Source organism: Leucopleurus acutus, assembly GCF_964270905.1.
Source record: "Leucopleurus acutus genome assembly, chromosome: 1".
NCBI classification, from domain to species: Eukaryota; Metazoa; Chordata; class Mammalia; order Artiodactyla; family Delphinidae; genus Leucopleurus; species Leucopleurus acutus.
The window spans coordinates 47,974,945-47,991,989 of record NC_139142.1 but is presented as its reverse complement, the minus strand read 5'-3'; the positions used below and the strand labels follow the sequence as shown (position 1 = coordinate 47,991,989).

Below are 17,045 nucleotides of genomic sequence, written 5' to 3'. Positions count from 1 at the left end.
TATCCTTCCTCTACTTTTATTTTTTTTATTTATTTTGTTTTTTCGGTATGTGGGCCTCTCCCGTTGCGGAGCACAGGCTCTGGACGCGCAGGCTCAGCGGCCACGGCTCACGGGCCCAGCCGCTCCGCGGCATGTGGGATCTTCCCGGACCCGGGCACAAACCCATGTCCCCTGCATCGGCAGGTGGACTCTCAACCACTGCACCACCAGGGAAGCCCTATCCTTCCTCTACTTTTAACAAACTCAAGAAAACATATGCTTAAACATTTTTGCCAAACCCTTAAACAATATTTTTTATTTGAGAGTTAGTTACATGCCAAGTGTTAAACATTCTTCAACACAACTTGCAACGTAGGGGCAGTGATCATGACTGATTTTTCAGAGGAGAAAACAGGTTTAGAGAGATGAATCGTCTTAAGGTTGCACAATTAATAACTGACAGAGCTTGGACTTGAACTCAGCACTACCACGGAAGCCCGTGTTCTGAACATCCACATTACGTCAGAAAACTAATACACTAGTCAGTGCACATCCTAATTATCTTACTCCACATTACAGAATGTTAGAGACATTTTGCGGTTTAGTCATGTGGATTAATCAATCAACTAATTCACAGAGACTGGTGAACCCATGTCCAAAAATTCAAAGGAATAGAAATGCCTAAGTCTCAAAAATGTTGAGCCAATGTAGAACAAAATTAAGGGGAACATAAGAAAGTAAGTTAATCAAACTGCCACGGGTCACAGGTGAGAGGTATCCAGAAACACCTGGAGCCAGGGAGCTCACGCGTTTCCCTCACTAGAAAAGAACACGGGCTCCATTCAGCCTTCCAAATATCCCAGCGATCCGTTACTTTAGTCAGTGATACATTCCAAAGAGGACAACCCCATACACAATTTCAAAAAAATAAGAAAAAACCTGAAGGAACAAAGGGTCTGGCTGGCTTGAATACACCCATTTCTGTACTTTCTGGCATATGGCCCAAACACCAGGCTCTAAGTCTCTCATGCTGTGGGATTTCCTCAAAAGTCAGTCCATGAAAAATCAGTTAATGACTAATAAGACAACAGGAAATTCACTGAGTCATGTAAGGGCAAGAGACTTTTGCTCATTTGGGTTGGTACTCATCATATTCATGTGGATTTCTATAGCAATAATATTTTTAACACAATTCCAAGAATCAATCAATCAATCCCCACCCCCTTGCGTATTGTTGCTGTTGCCACTGCTGCTGTTGTAATGAGTTCAGGGAAACAGGAGCGTAGAAAGCAAAACTGTGATCCTTTGTGCGGTATGTTATGTAGACTTGGTAGGTTCTAAGAATTAATGCCAGTGCTTTTTGGCAAGCAAGCAAGGAACCCTGAAGAAGATAAGAGAGAATTCTGAAGATCTGAGGATGTGGAGTTTATTATCACATCAGAGGTGTTGTAGCTGTGAAATTTCTTCTTGAAGTCAGAAACAGAAAACTATAAAAGCTTAAAAGAGTAGGAAAATACAAATTATGACAGATAAAAGCTAAATAAAATGATCTTCTAATTAAATATAAATCACTACCCTAGCTTTTGTCATTGGGCATGATGAGAAAGCCGCCAGTTTGAGTTTATCCTAAAATCCAAGGTCATTTGGAAAGCTTAGCGACAGAAAGAACTTAATTTCCTAGAAAGGAAAACAAGGCTACAAAATGAGATGACAGTGCCTTCCTCCCTGGGTTGTTAGGAGGATTAAGTTAGAAAATCACATAAAATGTTCAGCATGGGGCCCTGCATGTAATAAGTACTTAGTAACTACTGTCTTCCAGGAGATAGAAAAGTATAATCTCAAAAAATACAAATGTGTACATTCATATTTAAATGTGCAGAAGAAGAGTTATGACAAACACACTATGAATTATATAATTTATGACCTCTGAGCTTATAATTATGAGACAAGTTTGAGGAAGACAACAAATCCATTGTGGTTTTTTTTTTTTTTTTTGCACTACGTGGGCCTCTCACTGTTGTGGCCTCTCCCGTTGCGGAGCACAGGCTCTGGATGCGCAGGCCCAGCGTCCATGGCTCATGGGCCCAGCCGCTCCGCGGCATGTGGGATCTTCCCAGACCGGGGCACAAACCCGTGTCCTCTGCATCGGCAGGTGGACTCTCAACCACTGCGCCACCAGGGAAGCCCTACAATTCCACTGACTAGGAGAATAACTTTATTTTTTAGAGATGCATACTGAAGCATTGAGGAGTGAATGGCATGCTGTGTGTCACTTACTTTAAATTACTTATGCAAAAAAGAAAAAAAATGATGAATATGGCAAAATGTCAACAGCTTGTAAATCTAGATGACTCCCTCCACTTTTCTGCCTATTTTTGAAATTTTAACTAATGAATGCTGGAGAGGGTGTGGAGAAAAAGGAACCCTCCTATACTGTTGGTGGGAATGTAAATTGATAACAGCCACTATGGAAAACAGTATGGAGGTTCCTTAAAAAACTAAAAATAGAGCTACCATATGATCCTGCAATACCACTCACTCCTGGGCATATATTCGGAGAAAACTATAATTCAAAAAGATACATGAACCCCAATGTTCATTGCAGCACTATTTACAATAGCTAAGACATGGAACCAACATAAATGTCCATTGACAGATGAACGGATAAAGAAGATGTGGTATATATATACAATGGAATACTACTCAACCATAAAAAAGAATTAAATAATGCCATTTGCAGCAACATGGATGGACCTAGAGATTATCATACTAAGTGAAGTAAGCCAGGCAGAGAAAGACAAATATCCCATGATATCACTTATATGTGGAATATAAAAACAGTGATACAAATGAACTTGTTTACAAAATAGAAACAGACCCACAGACATAGAAAACAAACTTATGGTAACCAAAGGGGAAAGGTGGGGAGGGATAAATTAGAAGTTTGAGATTAACATATACACACTACTATATATAAAATAGATAACCAATAAGGACCTACTGTATAGCACAGGGAACTATATTCAGTATCTTGTAATACCCTATAATGGCAAAGCATTCGGAAAAAAAAAAATCTGAATCACTTTGCTGTACACCTGAAACTAATACAACATTGTAAATCAACTATACTTCAATAACACACACACACACACACACACACACACACACACACACACACCCCAGATACATAAATAAATAAATAAATAAATAAATAAATGTAAAATAGAAGATTAAACTGAGGAACATTTCTATAATTTGGAGGTAGAGAAGGCTTTTCTAAGAATAATACCAAGACCTGAAATCATAAAGGAAAAGGCCAATAACTTTGACAACCCTAAACTTACACCTTCTAGATCATAACTAACTTTAAAGATGAACAACTGGATAAAAATATTCACAGCATTTGAGAGCAAATATCTTTACTAGGTTTTTTCTTATTTGTTAAAGGTCTTTGTAAACACCTCAATAGAAAATAGCGAAGAAATGGCTATTAACCACATGAAGAGGTGTTCGGTTTTATTAGTAATCAAAGAAATTACAGTGAAAATATGAACATTTTACACCTATCAGATTCACAAATACTAGAAAGATTAGAAGCTTGTAGGAAACAGACGCTGTTGATCACAGCCCTCCTTACTGGTGAGAATGTAAGTTGGTGCAGGGTTTCTGAAGGGCAGTTGGTTAGCATACATTAAAATGTTACAATGCATATATCCTTTCTCAGCAATTCTACTTTCAAGAATTTATGTTTAAGACAAACGAGCATCTGAGCAATGTGTATTATTTTGTTTACTGAAACAATAATTATAAAAGGAAAAACCAGAAATAAGTTAAATGTTCATCAATAAGTTATTGTCTTAATAATACAGGCTATATATGATGCCATGTTTTATAGCATTCAAATAATAATGTAACAGATATCTTACTGAAAGACACCCATAGACAGCAAGTGGGAAGATGCCATATGTATAACAAAAGAACCATTTTGGTTTTGAAGAAGGTTGTGCATAAACCTAAAATCCTGGAATGACTGTTAATAATGGTTATCACTTGAAGTAGCGAGAATGGGTAATTTTTACTTTTCACATTTCTCGGCATTGTTTGTACTTTATTTTAGTTTTTTTGTTTGTTTGTTTTTTGCGGTACGCAGGCCTCTCATTGTTGTGGCCTCTCCCGTTGCGGAGCGCAGGCTCAGCGGCCATGGCTCACGGGCCCAGCCACTCCGCGGCATGTGGGATCTTCCCGGACCGGGGCACAAACCCGTGTCCCCTGCATCGGCAGGCGGACTCTCAACCACTGTGCCACCAGGGAAGCCCTATTTTAGTTTTTATACTAAGTACAGATTCTACGAAAGAAAAATTCCTCTGATGGTCATTTTGGCCCCATATCTTCCACTTTCAATCAAGCAACTCAGAGGTTTCTATGAAGCATGAAAGACAAAGATGAGGTAGGCATGGAGGGAGGTAAATGGAAGTGGTGTATGTGTGTACGTGTGTGCGTGCGTGTGTCTGTGTGAGTTCTTAGAGGCCATTACGGCTATGGTGGGGGAACACGTCTGCTTTTTCCCTCCGGCTTTTCGGCCCTCACTGCCTCCTGTACCCTGAGGAGGTGTTAGCACTTACTCCCATGCTCTGGAACTGTTGTTTGTCTGTCTACTCTAGGAGAGTGCAGGTTGCTTGCGTGCAGGGCCTGGGCCTTAGATATCTTTCTCTTTCCAGCGCTTGGCCCATGGTGAGCTCTCGATAATGTCTGAGAGGCAGAGAACCTATGGCTCCAGAGTAGAAGAGGAGGGTGGAACCAGGGGAGGGAGAATAAGGAGCTAAGTTTTCTCCAGAGTCAAGACTAAAAAGGCAACCTTGGTGGAGCTCAAAAGATGTCCGACATGAGTCATGAGAGGGGAAAGCAGGCCAGGATTCAGCATAAAATAAGTAGTTCAGAGCTCCAGGCTTGTGGTTGAATTTCGGCTTTGCCACTTCATAACTTTGAGATTATAGGCAATTTAACTTCCCTAAGCTCATGTGTCACATTGAGAAAAGAGAAGAACTTACCCCCTGAGATTCTTGTTGAGTTTTAATTAAGAGAACTTCTGGAAAGTGTGTAGCACAATGTTGGCATACAGTAAGCTCTCAATAAACGTCAGCTCTCAGTAACCCTATTTGGTTGTAGGGCCCGCTCTCTGGTCTCTGAGTAAAGCAGATGGCATGCAAAAGTGTAAGATGTTCCAATACCCAGGAATCATGTAACGAAACTTAGAGGAGTCAAGGGAGGCCAGGTAACCAAAGTATTCTCTGTCTGCCTTCTAGACCAGTATTCAGGGAAGGGATAAAAGCAGAGATTTTCTTTAGAGCCTGGAAATTATTAAATATCAACAGGTGCTAACCCAGATACTGGGCACGATGCGGACGAGCAGAGTGAGCTTATGTGATGGGACTAAGGAATGTGCTTGGTCCCAGGCATTGCATGGAAAACCCTCAGGACGATTTCAGATAATGAAGCAACTGAGAAATCCTGAGACATCCAAAAATCTACCGATCTGTTTGTTTGGTTTTCCTTTTTTTCCCCAAATTACACTACTCTTAACTTTTAACACCTATCTGTCCAAAAGACTAACTCACAACGTCTCCAGCTGTGAAACGATCAACCTGGAAAAACCTCAACCTGGGCAGTTGTATTACTGGGTGTTTTTATGTGGTTCCAAGGGCAATGGTTTCCATAGCAAGCCTCACTGGCTGTGCTCACACACACACACACACACACACACACACACACACACACAGAGTTCTGTTTCCAGTATCTATAGCCAATAGGGCAGGAAAAATAAAAGACTTTATATTTTGGTCAACGTGCTCCTCCCAGGGTCTAGCCTAGTTCCTGGTTTTGATCTGATCCCTTGCTTAGAAACCACGGAGATGATATTTAATGAGTAGGGCCACTCAAGTTCAGGTAGCTCCTAAGGGTCTTTACATTCCAACAGGAAAGGGCGTAAGCCCCATGTTACTTACTGGTAGAGGTTTTTCACAGACTGTTCAGTGCTAGTCAAGCTGAAATATGGTCCCTCTCTCTTCAGGTCACCGACCTCCCCTCTGCAGAAGCCCACGCGGGCTGGAAGCTCGAGCTGGACATTGTAAGATTCTTTGGGGCGGGTTCCAAAGAACTGAAGGCCATTGGCAGGATAAAGAAAGAGGGCGTAGGTGTCAGACTTATCAGATGCCAAAACTGCTTGAAAAGTATTCAGCTGTGAAAAAAAAAGAAAATATTCTTAATAAAACAAACAAAAAACAACAAAGAAACCCCAAAGCATTATAAATGCAAAGGGTTGTCCCCCTTCTCAGGATTTCTCTAAATTGTTTTTACACATAATATTCTTTTAAATTTCCTCTCCAAATTATAAACATAATTACATCAGCTATATTATTGTTATAATCATCTTTTATCAATTTAGATTAATAGTTGAAATATGCATAGGTAAAAAAAAACACTGGTTACAAAAAATAAAACTATTTTTTAAGGTTTCAAACTTCTTTCATCCAAACTTCTTTCAGAGCTGAGAGAAAGTAGCAAAATTAACCTGTACATTCCCACAGCCACTGCCCTAGTTTTCTGCCCTGGGCACTCATCTGGATCATTCATTCATTCATTCATTCACTCATTCACTCATTTATCAAATGCCCATTATGGGCAGGGGTGGTATGAGGCACTGGCTGATCAAAAGGCCTCCTTACCGTTCCCAAAGCCTTACTCTCTATTCTCTCCCATCCACCTTTTATTTTTATATATAAATTTATTTTATTTATTTATATTTGGCTGTGTTGGGTCTTCGCTGCTGCACACAGGCTTTCTCTAGTTGCGGTGAGCGGGGGCTACTCTTTGTTGTAGTGTGCGGGCTTCTCATTGCGGTGGCGTCTCTTGTTGAGTGCAGAGCATGGGCTCTAGGCACATGGGCTTCAGTAGTTGCGGCACGTGGGCTCAGTAGTTGTGGTGCACGGGCTTAGTTGCTCTGCGGCATGTGGGATCTTCCTGGACCAGGGCTCGAACCCATGTCCCCTGCACTGGTAGGCAGATTCTTAACCACTGCACCACCAGGGAAGCCCCCATCTACCTTTTGACACCAGCACCAGAGTTACCCTACCCTCATGTCTCAGATGAGGAAACAAAGACATAGGGGCTAAGAGATCTGCCTAAGGTCAGGCTACTAATATGCGGTGGCAGGCCGGCCAGGGTCCCTGCCCTGCACCACCAGGCTGTCCCAACCGCTCCTTGGCCGGCCATCTCAGGTGATTTATAAGCTGCAAACTCTCTTCTCAGGCTCAGATCCCCTGCATCTCCACCGATTATTTAATATTGCCCATTTGCACCATGCACTTTGATGCTTCTGCACATTTGCTCACGTTTTCCTGTGCCTGGGAACACTCCTGACCTTCTAATGCTGCCCCTCTGAGGGGTTTTGCAATTCCCTGTAGATTTATTGCTGTTCTCTGACCCTCCACAGTATCTTAGTGTTTCAAGTTAGCACTCACCTCGTCTTGCCTGGTTAGCTGCTTCCATGTTTGTAAACTCAGTTCATTAATTCATTTGTACATTACTTCAAACAGCCAGGTGCCTATTAAGCACTCGACAGTATGCTTGGCGCAAAGAGGCCAAGGAACAAAGGACGCAGCCGCTGCCCAGGACAGTCTCAGAGCTTAGGACAGGGAAGCAGCCACGGCTGGGATTCTAGGAGAACTGCTGGAGGAGGTAGTGGAGGCCAGAAGGGAGGGTGTGGGCCCAACACCTTAAGGGCTGCGGTGGGGAGGCGTTGCAGAGGCTGCCTGTGAACATTAATAAACACTGCAGAAGCCAAAGCAGACCAGAAAGAGAGGCCAGGAGCCTGAGTTAGCCACAGACTCAGCACCCAGGTCCTTATAGAATCACTCATTAAAGTTCAACTTACTCTCGTATTTTCAACAAGACACTTTTTTTTTTTTTTTTTTTTTTTGCGGTACGCGGGCCTCTCACTGTGTGGCCTCTCCCGCTGCGGAGCACAGGCTCCGGACGCGCAGGCTCAGCGGCCATGGCTCACGGGCCCAGCCGCTCTGCGGCATGTGGGATCTTCCCGGACCGGGGCACGAACCCGTGTCCCCTGCATTGGCAGGCAGACCCCCCAACCACTGCGCCACCAGGGAAGCCCCAACAAGACACATTTTTGCCTTTACCTACATGCAGCTATCTCCGCTCACCCAAATGATCAGTTAATGGTGTTTGAGTATCTTAAAAAAGATGTTATATTAAGGTCTCTGAGAACACCTCTCTCACTAAATCCCACTCCTTTTACAATTTAGCAGGCAGCAGGGGAGGTATTTATAAATACCACCACTTCCCAAATAATATGGCTCCTAGAAACGTTATTTACTGATAAGTAGCACAGTTTCCCCATTTTGCTAGACAGACAAAATTAGGCAGAGAGAAGCACATCACAGTTTACTAAATGAAACAGCAAACAAGAGGCATGGGTCTGCATTTTGTTCTGTCCTGGGTCCTTCCCCATATGGTGGTCAAGCTCTTTCCTAGTGTTGATTCTTCTTTCCTATGTTTAATTTCAAAGTAAAGTTTTGAGGGTTTGCTTACAAGACAAAGAAATTCAGGTGTTAAAATGCTTTTCCAGAAAAACACCAAAATACTATCCAAACTTTCTTTTAGATCTCCAACACAGAAAAGGTCACCTTGCTTGGCTTGGGTTTTTGCTTTTCTTTCTTTCTTTAAGTTCAGAAACTTAGTGATGGGGGGCAGGGGGCAGTGCTCATATATTTGTTACTGTTGTCGTTGTTGATTGCTTCATCCGGAAAGCCTGACTTTTCCAAAAACAAAAGGCAAGGGATGTTTTCTAGAATTTCCCAAAGCTCGGAAGCCATAACTTCTGCCAAATGTAAACAAAGGCTGTCCTGTATCATGTCTATACAGAGTATATGCTATTCAGTACATCATCGATTAATGGAGATTCAATAACTTCAGTTTTACTTTAGTCCAAATAAAGTTCAACTAGAGAAAGAAAGGTACTTAAGGAAGGAGACAGATTCTGTTTTAAAAAGCAAAGCTTTCGGAGTTCCTGGCATTGATTGCCCACAATAAACGTCAGATAGGAGGAATCCTGGTTCTAAGTCTAGAGAAATTCTATAAGATAAGGAGGTCCCATAGATTGTGAAGGAATCGAAGGGGATGGGAGGGGAGGGAAAAAGTAAACAGAGCTGTGAAGGGGAGAGTCTGGCTTTTTACTGTGGGGTCTGGGTATAGAGCACTTTATTTTATTCATTCTTTCAGCCAGTCAGCAAGTTCATTTCAATGAAAATGTATTCAATGTCTTTTATATGCCATCCTGAGACAAGCACTTATTACAGGGGGCAAGCATTTATTTAATCTACTTGTCTCCACCGAAATAGGCAAATAGAAGAATTTTAAGTAGAATATAGGATCCCAGAGAACGGCCAAAAACGTTTGCCTGTTTAAAAACCACCCGCATACCAAATGATCGCTTTTAAAGTTCTCTCCGTTCCACCAAATTCTACATCTAATCGCTAAAGAGCCCTCTTCGTGATGTCCTGCAGGGCTCCTCCCCCAGGAGCACTCCTTGACAGGCTTCCAGACCGGAAAGGTCTTCACATTCCTGGAGAAAAGTCTTTGCAAGAACCCCACATGCTCTGTCCCTGAAGCGAAAGCCTCAGATGGGCTGCCAAACCCCACAAAAGGGTCACCAGTTCCCAATGCCCTCAGGATCCCAGGGAGGAGAAAGGGGCCGCCACGGGACGAGGAGCAGGGCCAGTGCTGCGGAGCTTCAAGATCTGCCATCCTGTTATCAGAAAGAGAGAAAAGCCAGAGCCCTCGGCAGAAAGCAGGCAGCGCTGGGCTCTCCCTCCCAGGTGTGGGACGTTGCTAATCAGTGTTGACTTGATCCTCGGCAGAGCCAGGTTGATGAATAGGAAACATGCCCCTCAATGAGCTCCTGATTTTTGCAACTGATTTAACTGATTTCAGCCATCTGGCCAAAAAATCACAGCGGTGCCACCCATGTCCCAAAGGGGTTTGCCTCGAGTGGTTTACAAAAACTACAATGAAAATTAAGAAGTAGGGTGTCTCCTACACACGTCCCAAAATTCTCTTCCCTGTCTTCTCTAGGGTCACATGCTCTCTACAGTCATAGCATCGTTGACTCCTGGCCTCCAGTGTTCGGTGTGAACAGGAATCTCCATTCCTTAGCGTATTTCTCCATCTCCCGTTACCTATAGGTCACTGTCATATGCAAGATTTTCCCGCGTTCATTTTTTTCTTCCCTAAATCCTACAGATCCTGCCAAAAAATTCAAAAATAAGTGCTCAGTACTATCACATCACTAATATTATAACCTTCCTGACACTTAGTCTTTAGCAAAACGTCAGCATTTCTTTAACCAATTTCCATATATGTCTCTGTTCTCTCTGTCTGCATGGCTATATCTCAGACAGAGGCTAAACTCTTTCAGGTAGACTGTAGACCTCCCCTCTTCTGGACCTCAGCTTCAGAGCTCAAAAAGCTACAACCATGTCCTGCTTTTCTCCCTGGATCCAACCGTCTCTGTCAATGACTATCATTCCTTGAAACAAGTCAGCATGCCTCACTCCCCATGGTGAAACCTCCATTGGGAAGTCTTCTGCTCATCTTATGTTACTGCCCCACACCTACCTTCATCCATTTCTCCAGCCTCAGCTCTCTTGGCCTTCTCCCAGGACACATCCTAGGCCAGAACAATCTGTCCTGCTGCCCCATTGTCAATATCCATTCTTTCAGTCCAACTTAATACAGGTCAACAATGCATTCCCTGTACCATACCTCACAGATCTATGTAGCCCAGTTCCCTATCCCCCTTCATCCTTCAAACAACAACAAAACAAGAGTCTCACCTACCCCACCCCCGAAAAAAAAAAACACAACTAAAGTAAACATATGGGCAGTATGTCTCCTGCCCATAAGTTCTCTGAAGGTCAATACCGTGACTGCTCTGTGAAGTACCTATGACAGTTCAAGGAGTCTCAGATTGAGTGAGTTGATAAACACCATTTGGTGATATGTTTTTAGATGCAGTAACACCTTGACATTCCTGCAATATCAGGTACCACATCCTGTCACACCCACCACGAACATCCACGGCGAGAAAGGGCAACATCTGAAATAGTTTTAAATGGTAAAGATGCCATTCCTTTGATATCTTCGTTTCCAGTAACTCTGCAACATGAAGTTAGTATGCCAAGGTTTAAGAAGGCCATGTAGAATTCACACAGTCCTTCAAGCAAAGTTGATTATTGCTTGCCAAAATCTATCTCCAAAGAATTATGAAAACGAGAACTCATGTCACAGAGCTCTTCAAAGTATTCAGAAGAAACGTCAATGTGGGTAATTAAAGAAACATCCTCTCTCCAAACAGGATATCTCCTTTCTAAATGAAACAAATTCTGAAGCCAACTCAGCATATGGCAATGTCTGAAGATTGATTTTAATTAGAAAAGTAAGAGATGGATTTTACAAATCTTCCCCCACTCTGCCCCCACCATAAAAAGGCCTAGACAGAAGTTGCAATTTAGAAAAGCTTGTATTTAAAGAGTCCTTAAGTAGAAGACTTACATCACAGCATCCTTACAAGACAGAGAAATAGAGAAATAAAAGAACCAGAATCTGGTCCCATCAACCCAATGTAGGGGAACACAGATTGGCTGGGCATATGCACTTGCTAAGTCTAAGGGACCACAATGGCTACTTTAAAATGTCACCTTAGTGAATTCTCACAACAGTCCTGTAAGGTGGGCATTGCTACTTCATTTTACAGATTAGGAAACTAAGACTGAGGCTGGATCATTGCTTCCAAAGTCACTGGATAACCTTTCATAAACCACTTCTTTCAAAATGTTTTTTATTGTCATTATCTTCACATCAGAAGCATTAGTCCCATGCTGCAGATGAAACTGAGAAAAGTAATTAAAGTCACCTTGTCTGTACTATAATTTTCAGTTTCAAATAAGCCCTGATAAAATTGGAATACTAAAGCTCTAATGTGACCTCATCACCCCAGAGATTCTGTGCAACTGCTCCTCTCTCCGATTCCTCTCACTCAGCTCAACGTTGTCTTTCTCTGTTGAAAAAATAAGATAGATGCAGCTGAATTCACTTAAGAGCACTGGAATACTAATTTGGAAGTAATAAGGAGTCGATCGTGTCCTTGGAAAATTTCATTCGAAATTCATTCTTCCTTTGAATGAAATATGGTTCCAAGGACTCTTCTGGTACAAAGATCACATTGAGACAATAAAAAAAACCTCATTTATTGGAAGTCTTTGGAAAAGGTACAACTATTGTTGTGTCTACCTACATCACTTGTGCCAAGGAAATGGGTCCTGCATGAAAAGTCTGGGTAAAAGCAACAATGACAGAAACCTAAGAATCAAGAAATCTGTATTCTAAACCTGGCTTTGCCTCACTACGTACAGAATTCTAGACAATTGCCTTAACTTACTAGGTAATGGCAAAAAATAAGTCTTGCTGTACTTATCTTAAACATGCAGCATTGTTGTGGGAAGACAGCATGATAAAATGTTATTATAAGAATTAACAAGATATCCTGAATAAACAACATATATAATAATTGTCTAAGTAGTCAGTCTTTCCATTGAACCCTTACCTTCTCAATACAATCAAAAAGAGCTCTCTTTAAAAAATAAAATAACAGGGTTTCCCTGGTGGCACAGTGGTTGAGAGTCCGCCTGCCGATGCAGGGGACGCGGGTTCGTGCCCCGGTCCGGGAGGATCCCACATGCCGCGGAGCGGCTGGGCCCGTGAGCCATGGCCGCTGAGCCTGCGCGTCCGGAGCCTGTGCTCCGCAACGGGAGGGGCCGCAACAGTGAGAGGCCCGCGTACCGCAAAAAATAAAAAAAATAAAAAAACAACAAAAAACTTCTGTTTAAAATTCTTCAAAAGCTGCCCAATGCCAAAGAACTAAGTCCAAACTCCTAGCATAGCATGATCTGCCCCTGCTCCATGGCCTTCCCAGCCTCATGTCCCACCACCCTTCCTCTTCAGTAATAAGATACCACATGGGATGCCCCAAACACATTATACAATATAGTCCATGGGTGATATGTCATATGCTACCTCTTCTATTGGGAATGTTCTACTCTACTCAACTCAGATGCAAAGACAATTGCTCACTGAAACTTTCCCAGATCAGGTCCCCTAACAAGGGAGGGATAGAGTTAGTCTCCTTAAGTCAAGATGCTACTTCACTTATCATACTGAATAATAATCAATATCCCTATTAAACTATGACAACCTTAGGAGTAAAGAATGTGTCCTTTCACAGTCTCTACATGCCCTGACATACAGTAAGTGCAAAAAAGTTTGTTGGATGAATAAATCTCAACTATGTTTAAATATAAATTACTTATATACACATACATATATGAATATGTCACATATAAGATATATGTTTAGAAAAGAAGACTGGAAGAAAACACAATAAAATACTAGCAGTGGTGACCTCTGGTTAGTAAAATTATAAACGTTATTTTCTAAACTTTGTATTATAGGTATGTTAAACTTTAAATGCTTTTTAAACTTATGGACAAAAGTGAATTAATGAATGCAACATACCTTATTCATTTCTCCAACCCTCCACCTAGACCAATGCCCTGAACAAAGAAGGTGCTCAAAGTCTGTGTCTGTTCCTGTTTTATAAATAAGTTCATTTGTATCATTTTTTTTTTAGATTCCACATATAAGCGATAGCATACGATATTTCTCTTTCTCTTTCTGACTTACTTCACTCAGTATGACAATCTCTAGGTCCATCCATGTTGCCGCAAATGGCATTATTTCATTCTTTTTAGTGGCTGAGTAATATTCCATTGTATAAATGACTTAGAGAACAAGCTTATGGTTACCAGGGGGGAAGGGATAATTAGGGAGTCTGAGTCTGACATGTACACACTGCTATATTTAAAATGGATAACCAACAAGGACCTACTGTACAGCACAGGGAACTCTGCTCAATGTTATGTGGCAGTCTGGATGGGAGGAGAGTTTGGGGGAGAATGGACACATCTATATGTATGGCTGAGTTGCTTTGCTGTGCACCTGAAGCTATCACAACATTGTTAATCGGCTATACTCCAATATAAACTTTAATTTTTTTTAAAAAAAGAAGGTGCTCAGTCTATTTATTTGAACTGAATGTACTCTGTTGAATTGAATAACTGAAATGTCAAACCTATGCATTAAAAGATTATGCAATAAACAAAACTAGATGTTGCCTGACCCAAAATAAAATGAATGGCAAAAATCAATTCAAATCATTTTTATTTCTAGATCTTCTTTGCTTAGTAAAGCCTTTAGGAAATATTCCTCTTACTCAGGGAGCACAGAATAAGAATGGCCACCATCTTGAATCACTCACTGAGAGTGGGCAAGCTAGTTAATCTCTCTGAACCTACGGAGGATACGTGTCATCTTTCTATAGCTAAGAATCATTTTGATGAGTTAAAATAGAGATAAACTCAAAGAGTTTCAGCCTTTAGAGTTGACATTTTAGATTCAGGTCTAATTTCATAGGAGGAAGCCCTTACCTACCCCAGGAGTGAGGCAGCTCCCCTTTTGCCAGGCCACCCTGGGGCCACCTGATGTCCATCTGGAGTACCTCAAATGTTGCTGCCAAGCCTAACGACTGGGTGCTTACGCTGTTTCACTTTCTCAGGTAGAGACTATACAAGGAATCAAGGGCAGTCTCCTGTAAAGTACGGAGCATGTGAACTGGTACCTGGAGGGCAATTTGGCAAAGGCTATTAAAACCTTATAAAAAATGCATCACTCTGGCCCACCAGTTCCGCTTCCTGGAATGTCAGCTAGTGACATGGTACAAAGATTTAGCTTAAGAAAGAAAAAGTGCTTCACAAATTTATAATGAGAAAAATTGGAAATAACCTTGCTGACCACTGGGCACAATGAGAAATCCACCGGATGGAATATATGCAAACATTAACAGTGATGTTGTAGAAGTATATTTATTGACAGCTAAACATATTCACAATTTACTAATTAGTGAAAAAAAAGTTACAAAGCCGTATGTGCAATGTGAACTCATCATTAATAGACAGTGATAGATACAGATATGGATAGGAAAAAGCCCTGGCAGATGCACACGAAACTGTTTAACAGTGGTTATCTTTGAGTGGCAGGAAAATGAATGGTTGTTCTTTTAAAAATTGCCAGCATTTCCTGATGTTTTTCCTTCACTGAACATATAATTAGAAATAATTCTTGTATATACGAGGTGATTCTAAAAACAATCAAACCATAAACCCCTTCTGCATCTGCACTGGGGCACTCACATCCCTTAAGCAGTTCTCCTTGCAAGAGTGACCTCTCAGACCCTCAGAGAAAGCTTGGAGAAAACAGCCTTCTTCACTTCCGAGCCACTTCAGCCCTGGTGCCGCCAAAGTATACATCAGATTTAGCGGGAGAGCAGACTCCGGAAAAATTTCAAGCCAGTCCCTGGGTCCCAGCCCAGAATCCAAGCCCATTTCCTCGGTTGGCACAGAGGCCAATCAAGCATCCCTGGTCGCTTACCTCTCCCGAGGGCGGGGCCCAGCGCGTGGCCTCCTCGTAGGCGCCCACCTGCTCCCAGGTAGCCAGGAAGGCGTGGGTGGGGGCGAAGTGCGCGCCGGAGCGCGGGAAGCCTGCACGCACGTAGCGGGCGGCCAGGCCCAGCACCGCCGGGGAGGTGTCCTCGCGGTAAAGGACCCGGCCCCTGCCGTGACTCGTGTCGATGTCGGCCAGGAAAGGGGCGATGGCCGGGAAGTCTGTGGGGAAATCATCGTCCACATACTGGGTCTCCCTGGGGAAGTCCTGGGTGGAGATGATGCCGTTGGTGACCACCTGGGGGACGAGCGGGACAAAAGTGTGACGGTCGCGTACGTTGCAGGAAGCCCAAGGAGGGCCACCACAGGTCCGGACGCGAGCGCCCACCCTGGCTCCGTAAAGAGGGAAGGGAACCGCCCCGGGCATGAAGTTTCCCCTTCCCCATCGGCTGGGAGCCCGATTCCTGGTTCAGGGCGACCAGCGCAACTTCAACCGGCGTCCCACCCGTCACCCCTACCCCACAAGCGCGGTGCAATGGGTCCAGGAGCCCTAAAACTCGTTCACGTTATCTTCTCATTTCCCGCACAACCCTGGAAAAAAGCTACGGGTCGGAGGAGGGAACACCCAGCTCTGAAGAAGTGCACAGCCTCCTCGCTGTCCTAACTGGAAACCCCACTGGCCGGCTTAGCAATCCCACCTTCTTTTCTGCCTGGGACTCATGCGGCTGCGAACAATTCTTACCCCCTCCCCCCGCCCCCCTGAAGCAGGGAAAAGCAGTGGGTCCGGCAACAGCATCGCTGCAAAGCCAGGTCCCACCCCGAGGGCGCTCGGGGACAGCCGACTGTGCGGACTATTTCCTCCCTTCGAAAGGAAGGGGTTCGCTGAGAGCCGCACTACACTGACGCCTGTTCAGAAGCTGCAAGAAATCTGCAGAATCCCGCACCAGGAAGAAGCTAAACTTACGTAGAGTTCGCTGAATTGGGCTTCATAGAAGCGCAGGGGAAGCGCCAGCTTCACGGCAGCCGAGCTTTCGTCGTCGCCTTCCTGCAGGAGCTGGTCCCCTCGCGACTGCCCGTAGGGGAATAGCTCGCCCGGGTGCAGCGCCGCGGCCCGGGACAGCAGCAGCAGCAGCAGCAGCATCGGCGGCGGCGGCGGCAGCGCGGGCCGCCCGTCCGCCCGGTCCCCCCGCATGCTCTCTCGGCCCTGGGCTGTCCCGCGGCAGAGCGCGTCCCTGCCCCGCCAGCCAGCCCACTAGCCCCGCCGCGCTGGCCTCCAACCTGGATCCCGGCGGGGTCCCGGGCGGGGCGGGACTCCGGGCCCTCCCAGAGCGATGATTGGCTGCGGCCCTGGCCCCGGGACCAATCGCCAGTTCTGAGAAAGTTCGACAGCGGCCACCACATCTGGTTCTAGTTTAAGTTTTCTAAGGCAGTGGTCACCGG

The 17,045-nt window shown here is 43.8% G+C and overlaps 1 protein-coding gene across 1 annotated transcript in view; it reads right to left on the bottom strand.

Moving 5' to 3' along the window:
- The window catches only part of NID2 (nidogen 2), a gene marked incomplete at its 3' end in the record, with an annotated part of 77,752 nt that extends 60,940 nt beyond the window's left edge, over positions 1-16,812 (bottom strand). Inside the window, exons 1-3 of the mRNA XM_082836980.1 lie at positions 16,570-16,812; positions 15,595-15,903; positions 5,982-6,214 (exon numbers count right to left, since the gene is read on the bottom strand). Of these exons, the coding sequence (XP_082693106.1) occupies positions 5,982-6,214; positions 15,595-15,903; positions 16,570-16,797 (770 nt within the window). The 5' untranslated portion in view covers positions 16,798-16,812. The remainder of the gene's footprint in view (positions 1-5,981; positions 6,215-15,594; positions 15,904-16,569) is intronic.
- Positions 16,813-17,045: the final 233 nt, after the last annotated feature.